This window comes from Dermatophagoides pteronyssinus, unplaced genomic scaffold (genome assembly GCF_027571235.1).
Source record: "Dermatophagoides pteronyssinus isolate colony J.1.1.1.1 unplaced genomic scaffold, Derpt_VIB-CSIC_2022.12 sq0008, whole genome shotgun sequence".
In the NCBI taxonomy this organism is placed as follows: Eukaryota; Metazoa; Arthropoda; class Arachnida; order Sarcoptiformes; family Pyroglyphidae; genus Dermatophagoides; species Dermatophagoides pteronyssinus.
Genome location: NW_027461532.1, coordinates 1,899,052 through 1,923,384, shown reverse-complemented (window position 1 = coordinate 1,923,384; position 24,333 = coordinate 1,899,052). Strand labels below are relative to the sequence as shown.

Below are 24,333 nucleotides of genomic sequence, written 5' to 3'. Positions count from 1 at the left end.
ATAACTCTCCTTTTACTAACCTCCCTTTTTATTTCTTCCCCATTTACACTAAACAAACAAACAAACAAAACACTGAAAAAAGTAAGAAAGAAAGACTTTATTTCCTTTTCAGTTTGATTATAATCAAAAAACATCATCATCGTCATCTATGTGGTAAAGAATTCTATAAATGTTTTTTTTTTTTGTGTAAAACTGAAATGGATTCTTATATTATCCTTTTTTAAAAAACTACCACTACCATTAATAATAACTACTACTACTACTACTAATATTAGATTCAAAAGGTAGTAGTTAACGATTATGTTGAATCCAGAAAATTCTGATTTGTTTTTGTTTTTGTTTTTTTCCTTCCTCTTTTTTTTCACTTAACTCACTTATCGTTATCCTCATCATCATCATCAATATTTCATCGGTTGTTAAGCTACACACAGAATGAATGAATGAATGAATGCATGGTATGTATGTGTGTGTGTGAACATCATCATTATCATCAAAAAAAGGAATGAAAGAAACCGAGCAGCAGTAGCATCTCTTCTTCTTTCTTTTTTGAATATAAAAAAAACGATAACATTTTGGTTTGGGTTTGGAAGCATTTATGGATGTTGTATGTGAGTGTGTGTAAATTTGTGAAGAAATCCTATGCTCTTCTTTCATAAAAAGCTCTTCCTCTCTCTCCTCTTTCTCTCTCTCTCTTGTTACTCAACTCAATTCACCACCACTAATTCTCTCTCTCTCTCTCTTGCCCAAACACACATCATACGGTTTTTTTCCTCTATCTCTCTCTCTCTCTCTCTCTCTCTCTCTCTCTCTCTCTCTCTCTCTCTCTCTCTCTCTCTCTCTCTCTCTCTCTCTCTCTCTCTCTCTCTCTCTCTCTCTCTCTCTCTCTCTCTCTTATCTCCCCTCTCCCCGTCTTTTTGCCTATATTCTTTAACCAAAAAAAAAAAAAAAAAAAAAAAAAATTCTCCAAATGAAAGAAGAAGAAGAAAAAAAATAACAACAGAAAATCCTCACCAAAAATAATTCCGAAAAATTATCATTTTGAATTTATTTTTTTTTAAAGAAAAAAAAATAATATTTTTTTCTTTCTTCTAAATTCAATAATTTTCTCTCTTTCTCTCTCACACACCTAATTAAATAATTGATTTTGTTTGTTTGTTTATTTATTTTAAATCAAAAGAATGGTCAAACCATCATCATCATCAACAACAACAACAACAATAACAACCACAACAATCCAGAAATTGTAAAAGAGAGATGCCAAAATAATAAAGAAAATATCACATTATTCTTTGTAGAAATTTTTTTAAAAATTATCAAAATAATTTCATCAATTTTCATCTGTTTGTTTGTTTGTTTGTGTGGTTTGGTTTTCTTTTTGTTTTTCCTAAAGAAAAATGATTTGAATTGAATTGAATAAAATTCAAAATTGTCAATTCGGAAAACAAAACAAAAAAAAAGTGATAATCAAATCATCTGGCCAATTTTTGTTTCGAATTACATCAACAACTACAAAACTAATCAACACTACAGGTGAAAAAAGTTGTTCAAATTAAAATGAATTTTGTTACATTTTTCATCAATATTTTTTGACTGATTGAATTGATTGATAATAATGACAAGAATTTTGTGAATATAAATTCTTTTTTTCTTTTGTTTGACAAAACAAAAATAATAAAAGTTTGGTTGGTGGTGGTGAAGGTGTGTGTGTAAAGGTGTGGAGAGTGTGTGTGTGTGTGTGTGGTAGAGTTGGGGGAGAGAGAAGGTGTGTATGTGAGTGTTTGTTTGTTTGTTTGGTGGGTGTGTTGATTAGATGTTCTTTTAATCCTCAATTTGATTATTTATAGTGGTGTTTTTGGAAAAAAAGGGGTTAATTTTTTTTTCCAAACAGTGGGTGTGTGTGTGTGTTAACTTTTGGATGTTTTTTTAATCCAAACTGTTGCTGGTTGGAATTTAAAAAATTTGATTATCATCAACGTTCAACATTGAATCCATTGTGTGTTTTACTAATTTAATTGTTTTGTTTTTGTTCTTTTGCTTTTTGTTCAACGACGACATTATTTAAAAAAAATTTCAAAACAAATCAAAAATCAATCGATCAATCAATGCACACCTTGTTTTTCTGTTTGTTTGATTCTTCTATTCAGATTAACGATTATTCGTTCAAATGGATGTACAAGCGCCAATAACACTGCCGTGTCTATAAATATTCAAAAAAAAATAATAATTTCCAAAAGAAAATAGAAAATTTTTGAAAATCAAAGAAATTCAACACACACAAAAAACATTCTGCAAAATATTGGAAGCCAAAAAACCGGAACACATATAAATCAGAAAGTCTGAATTGAATTTTTTTCTATTTAAATGAATTTAAAACTAAAATATTTTTTTTTCTATTCATTGAATTTACAGGTCCAGAATTTTTAAAATTTCGAGCAAAAAAAAAACCAAGAATTTATTGTTCAAAAATTCATTGTATTTAAAGTCAACGTCAAAAATAATAATCACAGTATTGAATTATCTCATTATATCATATAATCATCATCATCATTAACTTTTTTTATTTTGTGGTATTGATTCTATTCGAAAAAAAACTAAAACCAAAATTTTAATCACGATTATCGATTTAAAAATTCAAATTCATTAATCAATTTAACCCGTTCACTGCCTATCTATTCAACAACATCCACATATTTTATTTAATTTTGAAAATATAAAATTTTATCAACAAAGAAAAAAAATCGGGCCTAAATTTTATCCAACAAAATTGAAGAATTGAAAAAAAAAAATTTTTGACACACAGCGCATTCACATAATACGTATCGATTTGAGTTCAATTCTATTTTGGTTTCAATTTCAAGAATTTTGTTTTGTTTTGTTTTGTTTTGGTTGTTGAAGAAAAAAAAAAAGAAACCGGTTGAATATTTGATGAAAAGAAAATTTTGTTTACATTCTTCGATTGAAAAAAACAACAAAATTCTAGTCTCATTTTCAATGTGTGTTTGGATCAATTGAATTGATTGATTGATTTTTTTTAATTATCATCTGTATTTGATTGTGTTTTTTGGTGTTGGTGTGTGTGTGTGTGAAAGTGTATGTAATTTTTGTTTTTTGTATCTAAAAATTCATCTTATTCAATTGCTTCCTTTCTTCTTCTTGTTTTTTAAATCACATAGACCAACACCAGATACATACACCGGTCATCATTATCATCATAATCATTAATTTTTTTTTGTAATTGAATTTTGTGCAATTTTTTTTCTATTAAAAATTTGTGATTTAAATATTTAAAATTCATCATCATCATTACCATCATTCATCAAACACACACACATGTTGCAATTAAAATAATCAATTACCAAATTTAAACAAGAAATAAATTCATCAGTCAAAAAGAAAATCAATTGAATTCAGCTCAAGATTTTTTGGTTTTTTTCGTTTTGTTGTGGAAAAGTTTTGGGAAAAGAATAAAAAAGAAGAAATTTTCTTTATAATCAGGATCATTTTTTCCCGCAAAGTTTTCATCCTTAATTTTTTTCTTCTTCTTCATTGAATGAAAAACAAACATCGGCAACAACGACGACGACGAATATCCCGTCCAAACTGGAAGAATTGAATTTGACCACCAAAATAATTGAAAAACGACAACAGTAGCAAAAAAAAATTAAAGATAGATCTTTATTGATCCAATCAATTAATCAATCAGCCAACTAGCCATTATAATTTACAATTTTCCTTCATTATTAATCATTATTATTATAATCCATCATCATCATCATCATCATTAGAACATATATTCATCAATTTATCTGGGCATCCAAATTAATTAGAAAATTTTTCATTCATTTTTTTCAAAAAATTTCAGCTATAACATCAACAATAATAGCAACAAAAAAAAACTACATTATCAATTTATAAGACCTCGTGTTTGTTTTATGATTATTCGTCCGGCGTCTTTTTATTTTAAAAAAAGAAAAGAAAAAATAATAATAAGACGCATCAGTGACGAGTAATCATATAAACAAAACAACAACAAAAAAAACCAGAAAATTTTTTCATCCGAAAGGATATTGTTGAAAATAAAAACCGCAACCACGGGTATTACAGTGATGGCGTGCTGTCTGAGCGAAGAGGCGAAAGAACAGAAAAGGATAAATCAAGAAATCGAACGCCAACTTCGCAAAGACAAGCGAGATGCTCGTCGTGAGCTCAAATTATTATTACTTGGTAAGTTTTTTGTTTGGTTTTCAATGTTTTTCATAAAATTTTAACTTTTTATCAATCAATTGTTTTAGACAACAGGTCTTGATTGACCTAAAGAATTATTATTATTATTTCTAAATTGATTTTCTTTTCTTTTCTTTTTTTTGCATTCGAATATCATATCATTTTTTTTATCGAATGTGATGCAAAAAAAATAAGGCTAAAAGGCTTTTTTTGGGTGTCCGTGGTTTTTAGATTTAGTATTAGCGAATAATAATAATAATAATCGAGATGGAACAAAAAAAAATCCAAAATTCTTTTATCCAGTCAATAAGAATATTTGTGTATGGCCCATTTGCCCGTTTATTATTATTATTATTGATGATGATGATGATGATGATGGTTAAGGTTTTTTTTATATTCTCTATTTTGGCGCCCACTACATCAATGACCTCAATTCCATTACCACCAACCAACCAACCAAAAAAAAAAAAACAAACCCAAAAGAATGTTGGAAAACGAAGAATGTAGAAAAATCTTTACACAGACTCAGAATGAATCATTCTTTTTTTTTAAGACAAAACAAAACAAAAAGCATTGGCTGTATATGTGTGTGTGTGTGTGGTTATTGTCAAAATTCTTGGGTTTACTTTTTGGGTTTTCGGAATATTTAATTCCTCCCACATGCCCGAATCTTATTTTTTTCCCCCGTTTTTTTTCTTGATAATATTCGGGTCGAATATTGTGTGTGTGTGTCTGTTTGTAAGTAGATATATTGTACAGGAGGGGAAAAAAGAGACAAACGGTACAATGTTTGTGCTCATTTTTTTTCTCTCTCTTCTTATTCCAACAATTTTCTTTTCTTTTTTTTAAATGAAATACATGTTTTCTTAAGGATTCTGGCCCAAATCCATGAAAAAAAATATATGATGATGATGATAGCGATAGGTTCATGTTGAACTTATTATACGGTGCGATGGCGAAGATTGATCCAAGTAGAAAATTTCGTTATTAAAAATATTCGGATCAAAAGTCGAATGATGCTTATGGAAAAAAAATTATGAATTTCATAAAAGATTCAGTAAGATAGGTCCTTCCAGATTTATACCGGTGATAAACAAGAATGAAACCGAAAAAAAAATTGAAAGTTATAGTAAAGGTAGTGGCCATCGAAATAATGTTGTCATTTTTCCGCATACCTTTGACAATGTATAAAAATTTCCTAATAATATAAAATAACAACAATGGATCATCCATTCATCTCTATCTTATACAAGATTCAAATCTAGGTACAAATCATTTTTTTCCCATATTAAAAGAAGAAAAAAAAAGTGACAAAAAAGGTGATTCCAGTATTATATGTATAAAAAATTATGACTGGCCTACTACCAGATTTTTGTTTTTTTTCCCACTATAATCCATCCTGTTCATGGATTTCCAGCTAAAACATATTTTTTCATCTATCATTTCATTTGAATAAATTTGACTGGACATTGATTTTTATTGATGATTTTTATTTTCCTTTCTCTTTCTCCTTTCTCCTTTCTCTCTCTCTTCGTAATTGAATGAATTATCAAAGAATGATGATGATCTTTCAATTTAACATTTGTAAAATTCAATTCAGGGTTTTTCCCCTTTAATTTCTCTCTCCAACTTTAACCATTCACTCATTTGTCGTTGGCCATCTGAATGTTTTTTTGTTTTGTTTTGCATTTTTGATTAATTTTTTTCTCCTAAAATCATTCATTTTTCCTTTGGTTTTTTTTTCGTTGTTGTCGATATGGAAATCCAAAAACTAAAAAAAAAAAATCCAGAGTGATTCATTGAGAAATAATTTCGATTGATTTTTTTTTTGTAAAACAAAAAAAAATTACAAAGTTTTAAAATTTGGTTAATTTAGATAATGAAATCATTTGTTTTAATTAACAATTTTCAATCTTATCAATCTTTAATAAAATGATGATTGTTTTTGTGCAACTATTATATTGGTGAAGCACCTGTAGATTTTGTTGTTATTTTTTTATTTTTTGGCTGTATTTTCATATGACCATAGATTTGATGATTTTGTTGTCGATGATGTTTTCCAATTTTTTTTCTTTCTCGCAATGAAATTTGACATTTTGAAAATAAAAAATGATTTATGATCTGTTTGTTTGTATAGTCTTTGTTAATCCTCATTTTTTTGATTGGATATATTGATTTGACAAAGAAAGAATACAACAACAACAACTGAAAAAATTGTTGACTTATCTGACTTTGATTTTTAATTGATTGACAATTTTTTTTCAAATTTGTATTTTGATTTGTAAAAATAAAAATTGATTTCAATTTGATTAAATCATATCGCTTGTTGTGTGTGTAACATATGAAAACAGGCCGCACCTTTGTTTTGTTTTCAAATTTTTCTTTGTGGGTAAAATTTCAATTAAATTTTAAAGAAAAAAAGAACCGATAGTCTTTTTTTCTGAGTTTGTTTATAGTAAATTCTCTTTATTATTATCTTCAAATAGAAATGAAAATTCTGAATGTTTATTCTGAATTCATTCATTTAATCGTTGTGTGTGTGTAAAAAGAATGAATGAAAAAAAACACCAGGATTCCATAAAAATAATGTTATAAATTTCACAAGCTATATAGCTAAATGGAAGAAAAAAAATTTTTTTAAATAAAATTTTTAAACAGACCAAACAGAATATTCTGCCAGACACTTGTAGAACTTGAATTTTTTTTGTTGTTGTTGTTGCAACTAACTTTACGCATTGCCTCTCTGTGTGATGATGGTGTTTTATGTTGTTTTTTTCACTATTTTTTGATGAAAATTTTTCAATCATTTTTAACGCGTTCGCTACCGGAGATTTCGAAAAACCCATAGAACTACAGCAAATAATCGACGCATATATGCGTCGCTGGTAGCGAACGCGTTAAGAATAAATCTTTTGATTGATCGATTGATTGATTGATTGATTGATTAAATCAAAATTATAAATTACATTTATTCTTTATTGAAAGAAGGTAGTAGTAGTGGTAAGAATTGTAACAAAATGATGAAACAAAATTCTAACCACACAAACACCAAACAGGTACTGTGGTTGCCAAAATAATCATCATCATCATCCATTTGAACGGTATTGTTTTCTGTTTTTGTTTGGATGTAAATTTATGGAATTTTTTTCTTTTTTTTCGGGTTTTTGTAAAATGAAAAAGATACTTTTCATTTCATGTTTCTATAATTCATTAAATAATTTTAAACAAGAAAGAAAAATGAAAAAATCATTAATAAATTTTTTCATTTTTTGTGTTAATGTTTTGATCGATTGCCAAAGAATTGTTGAATTTTGGTGGATGGAAAAAGGATTGATGAGAATTTTTTTCTATGAATATTAAAATGGAAATTTTTAAAGGAATTTTTCGATACAATTATCATTTAAATAATCAACAAGTTTATTGATTTGGATTTGTTTGGATTTTTTTTTCTCAACATTTAGGAACGGGAGAATCGGGTAAAAGCACATTCATCAAACAGATGCGTATCATACATGGATCAGGATATTCGGATGAAGATAAAAAAGGTTTTATTAAATTGGTCTTTCAGAACATATTTATGGCCATGCAAAGTATGATCAAAGCGATGGATATGCTCAAAATACCTTATAAAGATAATAAAAATATTGTAGGTTTTTTATTTTGGAAAATTTTTCTTTCAACAATTTTAATGACAAATTTTTTTTTACTTTGTTTTGCGATAAAAATAAATAGGAAAATGCCGATCTAGTACGTTCGGTTGATTATGAAACAGTGACCACATTTGATAGTCCATATGTTGAAGCAATCAAATGTTTATGGGCCGATTCTGGTATACAGGAATGTTTTGATAGAAGAAGAGAATATCAGCTCACCGATTCTGCCAAATAGTATGTTGATGGTTTAATTTGAAATTTTTTAAAATTAATTTTTTTGTTTTTTTTTAAAACTAGCTATTTGAGCGACATTGATCGGATTGCCGCACCAGATTATTTGCCTACTCAACAAGATATTCTGCGTGTCAGAGTGCCTACTACTGGCATCATAGAATACCCTTTTGATCTTGATTCAATTATATTCCGGTTTGTTTTTGTTTCAAAAAAAAAAAAAAATAATTTTTACTTAATCGATTTATAATTTTAGGATGGTCGATGTCGGTGGCCAAAGATCCGAAAGAAGAAAATGGATACATTGTTTTGAAAATGTGACCTCAATTATTTTTTTAGTCGCCTTAAGTGAATATGATCAAATTCTATTCGAATCGGATAATGAGGTAAATTTTTTGTTTGTTTTGTTTTTTTTTGCTTCATAATTTTACATTCACATTCACAATATAAATGAATAGAATCGAATGGAGGAATCGAAAGCATTGTTCAAGACCATAATAACATATCCATGGTTTCAGAACTCCTCCGTTATATTATTTCTAAATAAAAAAGATTTATTGGAAGAAAAAATTATGTATTCACATTTAGTTGATTACTTTCCCGAATATGATGGTAAGAAAATTTATTGTTTTTTTTTTGAAAATGAATGAATCTCAATTTCAATTTTAATTTAATTTTAGGTCCAAAAAAGGATCCATTACATGCCAGAGAATTTATATTAAAAATGTTTGTCGATCTCAATCCAGACAGTGAGAAAATAATTTATTCTCATTTTACCTGTGCAACAGGTAAGTTATTTTTATTGTTATTAATAGTTTTAAACTAAAACAATAATTTTTTCCACTAGATACGGAAAATATTCGATTCGTTTTTGCTGCTGTGAAAGATACAATATTACAGTCAAATTTAAAAGAGTACAATTTGGTCTAACAATAATAATAACAACAACAATGATAATAATAATAATAATAGCAACAACAACAACGTCAACAACAACAACAAATCATCCATTAATATTGATGCAATTGAAATCAACAAAAAAAAACAATATTCAAAACCCAAATACCGACACACACACACACACACGGCCATACATCCTGCAGAATATAAAACAAAATTTCTGGCTATATTTGTAGAAAAAAAAAGTTGTCCCTTTTTTGTTGTGTTTTGTTTATGCAATATGTGACAATTAATTCATCCATTGATTGATTGATTGATCAATAATCAATCAATCAATACACATAAACATATATACAGGATATAGGCAAACCAAAATATGATGAATATGGTGCTGCAAAAATTTTTTTCCCCTTCATTCATTATTTCATTCCTTTATTATTTGTGCATCTCCGGTTACGAAACACCTACACACAAGTACACACAGTGAGAATGAAACTGGTTGAGAAATTTTTTTTCTTCTGAATTCTGGAAAAAATGATAATTTGGATGATGATCGAAAATGAATTTTTTTTTGTGTTGTTGTTTGTTTGCTTGTTGAAATATTATTATTATTATCATCATCATCATCAGCGATAATAATTTGGATTCGGTTGTTTTAAACAAAATGGCCAAAAAGTACCATCCAAACAATCATTACCATCACACATCTTTATCATCAACAACAGCAACAGAAATAAGCAAGAACAAAAACAAAAGAAATCTACGAATCTATTTGCATTTATAAATAGGAATATTTTATTATAAAATTTTTGAAATTCAAATTGCACATATATCTTTATATCATCAATATGCGATGCTTCAACCAAACAGCCAGCCAGCCAACCAACCAACAAATGTGAAATCGCAAGACCAAAACAAAACGACAACAGCAAAGAAATTTCGATGGTTTTTCTTTTTTCTCATTTTTTTTGATACAGAAAATTTTTTTATTATTATTATTATAATCCTAATTATTAATATTATAATTACCAAAAAAAATATATACAAAACAAATACAAAATTACAAATGACAAAAACAACAATGAAAAAAAGCCCCGGCATCAACCTCGCAAAAGATGAAAAGAAAGAAGAAAGGAAGAAGAAGAAGAAACAATAAATTCATTTTTTTCAAAAAATTAATTCATCATCCACATCATTCATTGATCCATCATCATCATCATCATCATCCGAATCAACATTTATCGATTTTTTTTGTTTTGTTTTGTTTTGTTTCCTAGCCAATCACCGATAACTACATTTTCAACAAAATAATTTCATCGTGTACAAATTGAAAAACAAAAAACTTCAACAACAACAGCAAACACACTATCTTCAGAAATACCAAAAAAAAAGACAAATAGGAACCAACCAAAATACATTTTCATTTTCATTTATTCATGAATTCAGTAACCAAAAAAAAAAGTGAATAACATCTTTATTGTCGTTCTTCTTCATGTTTGTTTGTTTGTTTGTAATCAACAGGTGTAAACAACATAACCGCCCATCCCCCCATCCATTCTCTATCTATCTAATCCATCAATCCATCCAATCTCAAATTCCACACATTAATACACATTCATCAAATAGAGAATTTTTTTGTTTCTGTTCTTGAAATCATTCAATCGAATTGACAATATTTATGATTATTTAGAATCAGTAGAATTATCATCAGCTGCAGCAGCCAATTACAGAATATTCTGTTTTTTCTTCTTCTTTTTGTTTTGTTTTTGTTTTTTTGGTTTCAGGTTTCTTTGTTCTTCAACAATATTCTTTCTTTCTTTCTTTCAATATTCATACAGGTGTAGTGTAAATTTAAATTATTTCAACAAAATTATAATCAAACTAATCTAATCCAGTTGCAAACAAACAAACAAACAAATCAATCCGAAAATCCAAAGAGTAGCCAATATTATAAATACACACACACACACACAGAGACACAGACACAAATTACATGATATTAGAGGGCAAAAATTTAAAATAGCAGAAACAGAATTACAAAACAAACAAAAAAATGGCCAAAACTAAACAAAAAATAATTAATTTTTTTTCCTTGTTGTTGTTCTTGTTGTTATAATCAGAATTTTTAAAGATTTTTTTTTTGCTTTTGTTTTATTTTGAATTCATTTTATCGTTACAAACCGTCACACACACACACACACACACATCGATTCATGAAAATCTTAATTTTTTTTTTGTTCTTCGTTATTGTGCCGACCATTGCTATAGATTTTTTTTTTTCATTTTTCAAATTTTTTTTTCATTATCATTATTGGTCATCATCATCATCACCACCATCCAATCATCATCCGATCATCATTCATTATCGACCATTTCAAAAAATTTTTTCCTTTTTTTTTCATTTTCCGTCGTTGAACCATTGAATGACCCACAAACACAATACACACACACACATTTGATAATGGATTATTGTTGTTTTGTAAATTATTTTAAATCAAAAACAGCAACAACAACAACAACAAATTTTTTTTCGAAAACATCATTTGCAATGTGACACCCAAACCTAAACACACACACACACATTTTGATTGCAATTCTTAAACCAAACCAAAACAAAACAAATTACTTTGGGAGGAGGGGAAAAAGAAAATCTTCAGAATTGGATTGTTTTTCTCTTTCTTTGTTTTTCTGCTTTCTATCTATTTTGATCGATACATCATCGAAAAACAAAATCCATTATTTTGATTTTTTAAAAAACAAACAAAAAAATTATCAGGATTATTTGCCCAAAATCTTTTCTTCTTCTTCTTCTTCATCATCTTTTTTTTAAAGAAAACAAAAATGATATTTCATACACACACACAGCCAACAAACAAACCAGAAACAAACGCCCATACTTACACACCTACACAAACATCAAATCGTTTCTCTCTCTCGCTCTCTTTCTCTCTTTCTCTTTTTCTCTTTCTCTCTCTTGAATCTTCTTGTTCCATATATACATTATATTCTTGCTATTTATATATATACTATACATATTGATTATATGATGAATTGATAAAATATATAAATATTCGATCCAGAATGAAAAAAAAAATATCCGGTGTTAAATTTTTTTAAAATTTTTAAAATTTTTTGCGAATAGCGACATCTATGGATATATGTTATACGAAATGATCACTGGTCACATGAGCAGTACACATGTTTGTGTGTATATCAAAAAAATTGACATCGATTTTTGAATTATGATAATTTTCAATTTTGTTTTTTTCTTTTCTTAAATCATTACGAAAATGGTATAATTTTATTTTCGAAAATTTTTCTTATTGAATTTTTTGTTTTGTTTTGTTTTTGTTTTTGTTTCAGTCATTCAAATTGATTCATACACAAGAAAATGCTCATGATGATTCAATTTGGTCAATATCATGGGGTAAAAGTGAAACTGATAATGTTGAACATATTGTTACTGGTAGTCTTGATGATACTGTAAAAGCATGGAAAATGTAATTTTTTTTTCATAATTTTTATGATGATTTAATTTTAAATTTTTAATAATTATACACAAATCTAAATAGTGATCAGGATGATAATCTCGATTTACAATATATATTCGAAGGCCATTCATTGGGTGTTGCATCGGTCGATATAAATCATAATGGTACAATTGCGGCATCCAATTCATTGGATAGTATTATACGTTTATATAATCTTGATTCTGGTGATCAAATCCTAAGTATTGATGCTGGTCCTGTCAATGCATGGACAGTTGTATTTTCACCAAATTCTGAATTTTTAGCAACATGTACACAATCGGGTAAAATTGTATTGTATAATACAAATACTGGTGAAAAATATAATAATAAAGAATTGGATTCAACCGGAAAATTTACAATGTGTATTGCCATTGTAAGTATATTATTGATAAAATAAAAATCATTTTTTTTGATTTAAACATACATAATTAAAGCGAAAAGATTCGAAACAAATTGCCGGTGGTGCTATCGATGGTATGATCAAATTGTATGATGTTGAAACGGGTAAAATAATGACCACATTAGAAGGTCATGCAATGCCTATACGTTCATTAGCATTTTCATCGGATGGTAAATATCTAATATCCGGCTCGGATGATTGTCATGTAAAAGTTTATGAAGTAAAAACTGGTGAATTATTGGCCACACTTTCTGGTCATGGTTCTGCCATACTGAATGTTGCCTTTTCACCCGATAACAAACATTTTGCATCAAGGTAATTTTTTATTTATTGATTATTTTATTTTTGTTAAAATAATTGAAATTTTTTAAAATGATTTAATCATAGTTCATCGGATAAAACGGTAAAAATCTGGGATATAGATACTAAACAATGTTTGAATACATTCGATCAGCATAAAGATCAAGTTTGGGGAATAAAATTTAATCCTAATGGTACTAGATTAGCATCGGTTTCCGAAGATAAATCCATTTGTATTTATAGTTGTGCATGATGATGATAATGATAATGATAAATAAATTACACATTACCCAAGATCATTTTATATTCAATTCTTCATGGCTTTTACTCATTTCATCCTGTTCATTTTGATTTTCTTTTATTATTGAATCGGCTGTAAAATTAAAAATAAAATAAATAAAAATCATACTTTTTTTTACTGAATTTACAAACATACCTGATGAAACGGAATGTGTTTTAACTTTTGTTTCCGTATTTGAACGATTTGTATTTTGTTTATCGACCGTAGCAATAATTGAATCAATAAGATCGATACGTGAATCCAGACTATGTTGTTTATCAGTTAACATTAGACCTTTGATTCGACGTCTTAATGCTGGTCCTTGTTGTTTTTTATCCGAATCATGCATATCTTTAAAATGTTTTACAAAATCATTGGCCATATCTTGATTATCAAAAATGGCCATAAAACTAGCATTAATTATTTTCGGTGTACGTGGACAATTCGATAATAATAAACTTGTACCGAATGCAGGTGATTTCGTTTTAATTTGTCCTAATGGAATACGTATAGAATTACTGGTATATGTTGTATGTTCATTTGCAAATGATTTCAATACAATTGTAGCCATCTCTTTGATCAGATACCAATCACGTTGTATATCGGATAATTCGGTCGAATTCGATGTTACCGTAAATCGAATAACATATGTTCCTTTCAATGATGCCGGAACACAATGTAATTTTCCACTTGAATTTAATTTTTTCAATAACATTTCTGTTAATTGATTATGACCTTTCATACGGAATACAACCATACCAAGATGACGCTTGGCTGGAATTTCAAATCTTGTATCCATTTTTACTAGCTCTTCGAATGCCATTGCCAAACGAACACCTTTACGAACATGATTCTGTAATCCTTTGACACCATAATTTCGTATGACAAACCATAATTTTAATGCACGAAATCGTTTACTTAGAGGAATTTGCCAATGCATAAAATCTATAGCCAGACCAGTGTTTTCATGTTTCAAATACAATGGATCAACATTGAATGTTCGGTGTAATGATCCGCTATTCTTTACCCACATAGCCGTACAATCGAAATGAACCATCATCCATTTGGATGGATTAAACGCTATACTTTGTGTCATTTCAATACCATTCATCCATGTACGATATTCTGGACAAATGAATGCTGTACCAGCATATGCTGCATCAACATGTATCCAGATATTTTCTTCATTTGCAATTGGACCTAATTCTTTAAGATTATCAAATGCACAAGCACCGGTTGTCCCTAAAGTAGCACACAAAAAGAATGGAATCAAACCATCCTCTTTATCATGACGGATTGTATCGATTAATTTATCACCACGTAACGAACAATTCTCATCTGATTCGATGAAATGCATTTTGACCAAACCGATTAGTCCAGCTTTTTCCACTGATGAATGTGCCTGATCCGAACAATATGCTACCAAACGGCTATTGATATATGCATCATCCAAAGTATCATCATCAAATTCTTCTTTAATTCGTCGAATCATTTCTGTACGAGCGGCTAATAATGCAACAAATGTTGCTTCTGATGCTGTCGTTTGTATAACACCACCACCATTACCATTGGAACGACTATGTAGAAATTCATCCGGTAAACCGATCATTTGTCCAAGCCAATCCATAACAATAATTTCCAATTCCGTACAAGCTGGACATGAAGCCCATGTAAAACCAAGTGCATTAATAGCATTGGCCAACATATCACCCAACAATGAAGCAGGACAATTCAGAGCCGGAAAATAAGCATGCATAAATGGTGATTGCCAATGAGTAATACCGGGCATAATAATACGTTCAACATCACCAAATATATCGTTCCAATTTTCACCATTAATCGGTGCCGAATCGGGTAGTAAATTTTTCATATAACCAGGTTTCACATCCGGAAATACACGTCGTTGACGTATGGTCATCAAATAATCGGTAATATAATCAACCAATTCTTTGCCATGTTTACGGAAATCTTCCCAGTTCATATTTTATTCGTCAGAAACAAAACAGTCAAAAAAAAACAAACAAACAATCTTTTTACGACGATGATCTAACATCAAATGAAGCTCTTCAGGATTCTTTTCAATAATTTCTTGTTATCGAATCATAAAACATCATTCATAAAAATCCATTGGGATTATACTCCCTTTTTTTTACGAATAAAACAAGAATCATTTTTCAATTAAACAGTAAGAAAAGTAAATTCAATTATTTACAGTAATACATTAATTAATATTGACATTAACATTATATATCAATTTTTCTTTCCTTTTTTTTTTGAAAAAAAAAATTTAATCAATTAAAATTTTTTTTTTTAACATACGCGTTTTTCAACAACAACAACAACAACAAAATTGAAAAGTCAAAAAAAAACACTAATTCCTTTTTTTTAAATTATTATTTATCATCAACATTTACATTATCATTTGTTTCATCATTATTTTGTTCTACATCCAATGATGGTAATGATGGATAAAGTGTAAATAATCGTGCAACATCATTCAGATCTTTTCCTTTCATACCATCATATAATATTCTACGTGCTATATGCATATTATCTACATCGAATATATTCCATAATATAATACCAACAATGGATTCATTTTTCAAATAGAATAATACACCTTTTTCATATTTATATTGTTCATCATTATCATTATCAACAACATTATTATCTTCGGATTTGGCAAACATTGCAAATGTTGGTAATTTGGAATCAATCATACCGATAGCTTCGAAACCAATATCGGCACCTAGATCGGACCAAAATCTTGCATTATGTGAATATGGTTTACCCGGTTTACCACTGCTTGCATTATCACCAGCTAATCTTCCTGTATAAATAGCATTATCATGATGACAATCTCTTCGACGGCCATGTTTTGAATCATAAAAGCTAACCACATCACCGGCAGCCCAAATATTTGATTGTATTTGTAGTTCAGAATTGGCTAACAAACCACCATTAATTGGATCGATCTCAAATTTAGCGGATTTAGCAATATCGATGTTTGGTTCGGAACCAATATCAACAATACAAATATCAGTATTCAATGTTTGTCCATTTGTAAGTTTCAATGAAAGTTGATCTTTTTCCATTTTAACATCATCAATTTGAACATTCGGCATAACAATCACATCTAATTGAAATAGAAATGAGATTAATTAATAATGATATAGGAAAATATTCGATTGGAAATTTGATATATTACTTTCGTCTTTAATTCGATCTGTACACCATCGACTTAGATAGTCGGGTAATACTTCATCCAATACACCGTTCTGTTCGAATATATGATTAATTTGGACATTTGATTTTAGTTTTTTTGCTCGTTCGGTCAATGAGAATGCTAATTCACTGGCAGTGAATCCATTTCCAATAATTGTTAAGGATTTTAATTTAGGTAATAATTCATTTAATCTTTGATAATTTTCTGGATAACGATATAGAATTATTTTGTCAGCAATTTTTGGCTGTTTTTCGGTTGCTTGTTCAAAACATTTCAAATTTTTCGGCTTTGTTCCCGTAGCTATGATACATTTTCCATATGTAATTTTTTGACCATTATCAAGATATGCTTGTTGATTGGTTACATCTAAACGATTCACTTTATGTAGTTTTACTACTGAAATACCTCCATGTGTAGCAGTATTGAATTCATTTAATGGTAAATAAAATTCTTCATGTTCAAAATAGATACTTCTTTCTTTACCATTATATTGTTTAAAACTTAATTTATCATCTAAACCACTAAACCAAAGTTCTTTAGTCAATGGTGTACGTGTATAAGGATAATGATTCTCTTCGGTTATGATCAATACACGTGCTGTAGGATCATTACCACGAATAGTACGTGCAGCCGAAAAACCACTTGGTCCACCACCAATTATTAAATATGGTACTGTTTCAGGAAGATTTTCAATCAAATTATCATGCAATGATTTACCGGTATCTTTTTCTTCTGTTATCTGTAAATTATTTGCATCAGTTATTTTAACATTAGATTTTAACGATGAACGATACACTATATATGGTACACCGATCACAATTGAACCACCAGCTATCAATTTAATTATTAGATTTGAATCAATTTTTGATTGTGATTGAGATGGTGTTGAAAATGTTCGCCTATGGGCATTAATCAATTGTCGATGTCGAACATGTGTATAATGGTGATTATGATGAATGAAATGAGAAATATTCCTATAACCATTCGTTGTATTAGCAATCAATCTCCAAGTTTTTCGAAGTAACATTATTTTTCTGAATTAAAGATTTTAATCGTTAAATCAAAAAAAAAAAATTAAAAAAAAACAGAAACAAGATTTATCAAAATTCTCATGCACATGTGACAATTGTCCCAAAAAAAAATATAAATCGACATAGTCGTCATCTATTGACAATCATTGTGAATGAATGTCAAGGATATGAATTTTATTGATTCAAAAGTATCAGTAAAAATTGAAAATAAAAATCAATCATGATAAATGATTAGGAAAACGATAAAAATAAAATGAAAAATAAAATTCCTGGAGATATACCTTTTCATTGAAGATGTTTGTTTTTCAGATTTAGATATTTTTTCTTTACTTAAATTACTAATCACTATCACTTTTCTTCAAGGACAATGTCAGATGTTTTTTTTTTTTAAAAAAAAAGAACAGGTTTTTATTTAGTAATTTTTGTTTTTGAAATCAAAAATAATCTGTATGATGTTTCGCTTATCATTTCAACAAAATTCCTGAAAAAAAATACATTTTATTTAGTGATGGATTTTTTCCATAACTAAAAACAAAATCATCATTTTGATTTTGGATAACATCGAATGTAATACTACAGTACATATACAGGAAAAAATGAGTTTCATAAATTTGAAGGTTTGAATTGAAAAAATTTGACAATTAATGTTATTTTTAAAAAAAAAATTTGTCATTGTTATTACAGTATAAATCGGGATTCGGTAATGAATTCCGTAGTGAAGATCCACGTTGTCCCGGTTCATTACCTGAACTACAGAATAATCCACAAGTTTGTCCATACAAACTTTATTCCGAACAATTATCTGGTTCAGCATTCACAGCACCACGTGAAACAAATAAACGTACCTGGTTTTATCGTATTCGTCCTTCGGTACTTCATCAACCATTTCAACCATATGAACGATCGAATGTTCGATCCGATTGGAATGATGTGGCACAAACACCGAATCAATTACGATGGAAACCATTTCCGATACCGACTTCGGATAAAAGCGTTGATTTTGTCGATGGATTAAGCACCATTTGTGGTGGTGGCGATTCTTCCTCTCGTCACGGTATGGCCGTGCATGTTTACACGGCAAATGATTCGATGAAGAATCGTTGTTTCCATAATTCGGATGGTGATTTTCTATTAGTTCCACAATTTGGAACACTTTATATCAGAACAGAATTCGGTAAAATGGCTGTTTCACCGAATGAAATTTGTGTTATTCAACAGGGTATGAAATTTTCCGTTGACATAACCGAACCAAGTCGTGGTTATGTATTAGAAGTGTTTGATGGTCATTTTATTCTGCCTAATCTTGGTCCGATTGGTGCTAATGGCTTGGCTAATCCACGACATTTTCTTACACCGGTTGCTTATTATGAGGATAAAGATCATATCAAATACGAGGTTATTAACAAATATTGTGGCAAGCTATTTGCCGCACAAATGGAACATAGCCCATTTGATGTTGTCGCATGGTATGGTAATTATGTTCCATATAAATATGATCTATCCAAATTTATGGTCATCAATACGGTTTCATATGATCATGCTGATCCTTCTATTTTTACCGTGTTGACATGTCCATCAACAAAACCTGGTTTTGCTATTGCTGATTTTGTTATATTTCCACCACGATGGTCAGTGGCAACAAATACTTTTCGGCCACCTTATTATCATCGTAATTGTATGAGTGAATTTATGGGCTTAATTCACGGTTCGTATGAAGCCAAAGAAGAAGGATTTCGTGCTGGTGGTGCTAGCTTGCATTCAATGATGACACCACATGGTCCAGATAATGATTGTTTCATGAAAGCAACCAAAGATAAATTGGAACCAACACGTGTAGCCGATGGTACAATGGCATTCATGTTTGAAAGTTCATTACAATTACGTTTAACTAATTGGGCATTGAATCGTGGAATATTGGATGAAGATTATTACAAATGTTGGTCAGAACTTCAAAAACATTTTGATGGTCAAAAATGAAATGTGAATGTGAATCAAAATTATTTTTATTACAAATTTCAAATAATTGACTAACCCCAAAATTATTATCAATATTACAATAACAATGAAAAAAAATTAATAATAAAAATTAATCATCTGATTCATCAATAAATTGTAATTTTTCAAATTCTTCTTGTCGTTTACGAATAATTTCATCATTAACAGTAAATTGTTTTGTTTTATTACGCCATTCATAAATTATCGGTGTATAGAAATTTGGATGATTAAATATAATGAACGATGATAATGGTAATGTTATATAGATACCGATTTTGGTAACCTCTAGAATCCAATGTCCCATGATTTTTTTTGTTGTTGATAATTTCTTGATTTTTCAAATAAAAAAATCAACAATGTGTGGTTAAAAATAGTTCGCGACTCAAAAGAAAAAAGAAAACTATTTTTTTTTTATTTTCACTGAATGATGACTAATCCGGGTAGATATAGTCGATTCTTATTTATATACATACATTTTGGTGTGCGTGATTGTTTGGTTTGGGTGACAAAAAAAAAAAAAAAAAAAACATTGAATTTATTATTATGTGTACGTAATACATTTGTCCTTTTAAACAAAAACAAAAAAACATCATCAACATCAACATCAATCAATTCAATAACAAGAAAAATTATCATCAATTATTGTTTGTTTGTTTGTGTGGATGGATAATCCATAAAAAAATATCATCACCACCAATGATAATTTCAAATATGTTATGATTATTTGACAAAGAAATCGAATTGATTGTACAATTTGTTAATTGACTGAACATTTTTTTCTCTTCTTCTGACGACAATGATTCATAAACATCGATAAAACAGACAACAAAAAAAAACAATTCAATTCGATAAATCAATTTGAAATGAATAAAAAAAGAATTTAATTTTCGTTTTTGTGTGTGTGTGATTGACAAACAGTTATTGGAAGACAAAAAAAAACTAGAAACAAATTGAAAATTTTTTCCTCATTCTCTTTTCTTCATTATTGTGGTTATCAATTTTTTTTTCGTTTCGTTTCGTTTTTGTTTTTTTCTTTGTTACTGTATTCTCTCTGTTCATCATCGTCATCATCATTATTTAAATCAATTGAAGAAAAAAAAACATATATCAAGATGCCAAATTTTTTGGACGCACCAGAAATTTTACCATTGCCTAGCTTGCAAACATATGCAAGTATTAGTTTTCTATTACTTAGTTGTGCTGTTTATTATGCATTTCAAGTGTCTTCCGGCTTGGAACCGGATTGGAAATTAAATGAATTTTTATTCATACAAACAGCTGTTAATAATAATAATCATAATAATAATCATAATCCTCATCATCAAGATTTAAATGATAATATTATTATAACTAATCAAACAAATATAACCGATACTGGTACGAATAATCATCATCATCATCATCATCATAATAATGGAACAATCGAATCATATGATGCAATCAATACATTACGTAATTTATTTATTGATTCATCATTTAAATATCTAAATGATTCAATAAAATTGAACGAATTGTTTAAGAATCAACGTTTTGTTACATTATATCAAGTAACAAATACAATGATTAATCAACCACTTTGTGTTTGGACATTGATCAATATGAGCTATTGTTTATTAATATTATTTGGAAAATTAATACAGAAATTAGTTTTTGGTGATCTACGTTCATCTGAACAGCAATTATTACGGGATAAATTTTGGAATTTTTTACTTTATAAATTTATCTTTGTATTCAGTGTTATCAATGTACAACATATGAATGAATTATTATTATGGTGTGCATGGTTTTCCGTACTTGGTTTTATGTTTTTATTAACAAATCTTTGTAAAGCACGTTATCGTTTTCTAGCAAATACGCCAACAATTTCACGATTAGCCCATATAAAATTGCTTACATTATTAATATCGATATTGATCTCAACATTACCATTATTTATAATTGGTGGTATTGTCGGTATTCATACTAGTTTTAGTATTGGTGCATTTCTTCTTTGTGAAGTATCGATGCTTTCATTACGAGCATTACATTGTCTTATACTTTATATAATACATTTATGGGATTTAAGTCGTGATTCAATTTGGGAAAAACGTACAACAATCGTCTATTATATTGAGCTTATATTCGATCTATCTGTTTTGGTAATCGATTTTTGTCATCATATTCATATGCTTTCATCTGGTAATATCATACTATCCGTATCAAGTGTTGTCATATTGATACAATTACGATCAATATTTACCGATATTATTCGTCGAATTAAAAAACATCGTAATTATCTACAGGTAAGAGTTATTCATTATTTTTCTCTTGTCCTTGAATCAATCTTTTTTTTTGTTGAATAAAATTTAGGTTTTAAATTTGATGGAACGGAATTTTCCTGCAGCATCACGTGATGAATTGAATGATGAAAATAATGATTGTGCAATATGTTGGGATCGTATGGAGAATGCCAGACGATTACCATGTGGACATTTTTTTCATACTGCATGTCTTCGATCATGGTTGGAACAGGATACAAGTTGTCCAACATGTCGACATTCATTACGACAACAACGTGATCAAACCAGAGCTAATAATAATGGTAATGATCGTCGTGGTGTTGCTATTCCAAATATAGCTGGTGGTACAGGTTTCGAAGATTTAGCAAATATTGCCAATTTAGCCGGTCTTCGTCCTGGTAATACAAGATTCTTTCATTTTGATGGTTCACGTTATGCAACATGGTTACCATCATTTTCGGTTGAAGTAACACGTCCCAATATAATGGATATTAATATAAATGCATCAGTAACACGTAATGAACAAACATTTCCCGATTATGCTCAACAACAGATTGAATATATGGGACAACAAGTGTTGGAATGGTTTCCACAATTTTCTCTTACATCAATATTGGATGATCTTCGTAATACTCGATCAGTTGAGGTTACAATTGAAAATATTTTGGATGGTCGTTTAAGGCCTGTTACTTCTTCTTCTTCTTCTTCTTCGACTGCAGCAACAACTTCTAATTCTACTAATAATAATGAATCCGAAGAAACAACACAACTGAATCAAAATGATACAAATTATAAGTAAGATTATTAATAATAATTTTACTGGAAAAAATTTTAATTATAAATTTTTTTCTTTAAAACAAAAATTATAGTTTATTTTCAATTGTTGGAAATCAAATTGCCCAAGAAGAAGAAGAAGATGATGATTCTGAATCGGATAATGATTTGATTGAAATTAATGATGATGGTGATTATATTGATCATTAATATTATTTATCGACCGACAATTTGTCTATAAATCTATCGCTGAAAAACAAATAATAATCGAGAATTGCATAATGGTGGATTTTTTTTCTTGTTTTCATTATCATAATCATCATTATCATCATTGTTGTTATTATTGTTGTTTTTTTTACTCAATCCAAAAACCGACAAACAAACGAAAAAGAAAACCAAACAAAAATATTATTTATTTGTTGATTTTCTGAAAACGTTTTTCTTTTCTATTTCTTTTTTTGTTTCACCTTTTTTCGCTCTCTTTCTTCCTTTCACACACTCTATCTCAATTTACCTTAGAATCATCATTATAATTTTTTTTGTTCAAAATCTTTAAATATTTCTTAAAAATTATGCCCCAGTTTTTTTTCATTCATTCATTCATTCATCTCTCATTCGATGAGAATGAAGAAAAATTTTTTTTTTCACTTAAATTTGTTTAGTTTTTTTATTATTTATTAACAAATCGATCCATTTGAAAAAAAATTGATGATAATTCGACAACAGCAAAACCCATCTCATACACTCATTCATGTCTATCTGATGCAAACAACCATTCTTGATATACAAAACAAAATATTATTAACAAAAACATTTTTTTCCTCAATAATTTTTTGATCATTTAAAATAGAAAAAAAAGAAGATCATTTATCATTTGTAAATATTTTAACTGAAATGATTGAATAAAATTTGGATATTTTTTTTCAAAATTCATTTTATTCTATGAATTGATCCATAACGAAAGATGGCGCCACTGTTTACAAAAAAAATATTCGAATGTATTTTACATCCTTTCATTTTGGAAGAAAATTAAATCTTCCAAAATGATGATGGTTTTTTTTCTGAGAAAAATAAAAAATATTGACTGACCATTTATGTAATGTATGGGAATCCTATCATCATTGAAAATCGTATTAAACAGTGAAAAAAATCCGGTCAATCGTTTTCAATTTTACATTCATCATGATCATCATTTAGATTGAAATTGATAATCAAATTTTCCCAAAAATGACAATATCATTTATATTTGGAAATAATACAGAAGTCATTATTATCATTATCATCAAAATCAAATCAAATCAAACAGAACCAATTATGTTAAACATTGATGACAACAAGTAATATTTTTTTCTTCATCCATTATAAATGATGATGATGATCATTATGAACGCCAACACACATTTGGAATTTTCTGATGATTTAACTCTATTTAGTGATTGAACAACCGCTTATCTATGTGACTAAAGATTGGAATAAAAAAGATTTTTTCGTTTTTGTTTTGTTGTTTTGT

At 28.6% G+C, this 24,333-nt stretch overlaps 7 protein-coding genes across 7 annotated transcripts; 4 read left to right on the top strand and 3 right to left on the bottom strand.

Annotated features, from left to right (window-relative positions):
* The first annotated feature begins 1,188 nt into the window (after nt 1–1,188).
* Nucleotides 1,189–11,922, top strand: LOC113795528 (guanine nucleotide-binding protein G(q) subunit alpha). The gene is made up of 9 exons (XM_027345717.2): nt 1,189–2,334; nt 2,410–4,224; nt 7,686–7,870; nt 7,957–8,111; nt 8,175–8,303; nt 8,365–8,494; nt 8,567–8,720; nt 8,789–8,896; nt 8,956–11,922. Exons 2-9 carry the CDS (start codon nt 4,107–4,109, stop codon nt 9,036–9,038), a joined length of 1,062 nt encoding a protein of 353 aa, XP_027201518.1. The 5' UTR covers nt 1,189–2,334; nt 2,410–4,106; the 3' UTR covers nt 9,039–11,922.
* A 238-nt stretch (nt 11,923–12,160) lies between these two features.
* LOC113795529 (WD repeat-containing protein SL1-17-like) lies at nt 12,161–13,661 on the top strand. Its single transcript, XM_027345718.2, has 5 exons — nt 12,161–12,301; nt 12,372–12,508; nt 12,581–12,911; nt 12,973–13,253; nt 13,326–13,661. Exons 1-5 carry the CDS (start codon nt 12,299–12,301, stop codon nt 13,489–13,491), a joined length of 918 nt encoding a protein of 305 aa, XP_027201519.1. The 5' UTR covers nt 12,161–12,298; the 3' UTR covers nt 13,492–13,661.
* On the bottom strand, nt 13,480–15,734 carry Hdc (histidine decarboxylase). Its single transcript, XM_027345714.2, has 2 exons — nt 13,675–15,734; nt 13,480–13,611 (listed from the first exon to the last, which is right to left on the bottom strand). Exons 1-2 carry the CDS (start codon nt 15,497–15,499, stop codon nt 13,535–13,537), a joined length of 1,902 nt encoding a protein of 633 aa, XP_027201515.1. The 5' UTR covers nt 15,500–15,734; the 3' UTR covers nt 13,480–13,534.
* A 142-nt stretch (nt 15,735–15,876) lies between these two features.
* Nucleotides 15,877–17,865, bottom strand: AIF (Apoptosis inducing factor). Its single transcript, XM_027345715.2, has 2 exons — nt 16,727–17,865; nt 15,877–16,654 (listed from the first exon to the last, which is right to left on the bottom strand). Exons 1-2 carry the CDS (start codon nt 17,769–17,771, stop codon nt 15,912–15,914), a joined length of 1,788 nt encoding a protein of 595 aa, XP_027201516.2. The 5' UTR covers nt 17,772–17,865; the 3' UTR covers nt 15,877–15,911.
* A 386-nt stretch (nt 17,866–18,251) lies between these two features.
* Nucleotides 18,252–19,900, top strand: hgo (homogentisate 1,2-dioxygenase). The gene is made up of 2 exons (XM_027345716.2): nt 18,252–18,392; nt 18,460–19,900. The coding sequence occupies exons 1-2, from the start codon at nt 18,372–18,374 to the stop codon at nt 19,750–19,752; spliced, it is 1,314 nt and encodes a 437-aa protein (XP_027201517.1). The 5' UTR covers nt 18,252–18,371; the 3' UTR covers nt 19,753–19,900.
* Nucleotides 18,437–20,206, bottom strand: LOC142645212 (uncharacterized). Its single transcript, XM_075820951.1, has one exon. The coding sequence runs from the start codon at nt 20,072–20,074 to the stop codon at nt 19,862–19,864; it is 213 nt and encodes a 70-aa protein (XP_075677066.1). The 5' UTR covers nt 20,075–20,206; the 3' UTR covers nt 18,437–19,861.
* Nucleotides 20,207–20,749: 543 nt separating this feature from the next.
* LOC113795524 (E3 ubiquitin-protein ligase AMFR-like) lies at nt 20,750–23,752 on the top strand. The gene is made up of 3 exons (XM_027345712.2): nt 20,750–22,052; nt 22,120–22,844; nt 22,919–23,752. The coding sequence occupies exons 1-3, from the start codon at nt 20,883–20,885 to the stop codon at nt 23,031–23,033; spliced, it is 2,010 nt and encodes a 669-aa protein (XP_027201513.1). The 5' UTR covers nt 20,750–20,882; the 3' UTR covers nt 23,034–23,752.
* The last annotated feature ends 581 nt before the right edge of the window (nt 23,753–24,333 follow it).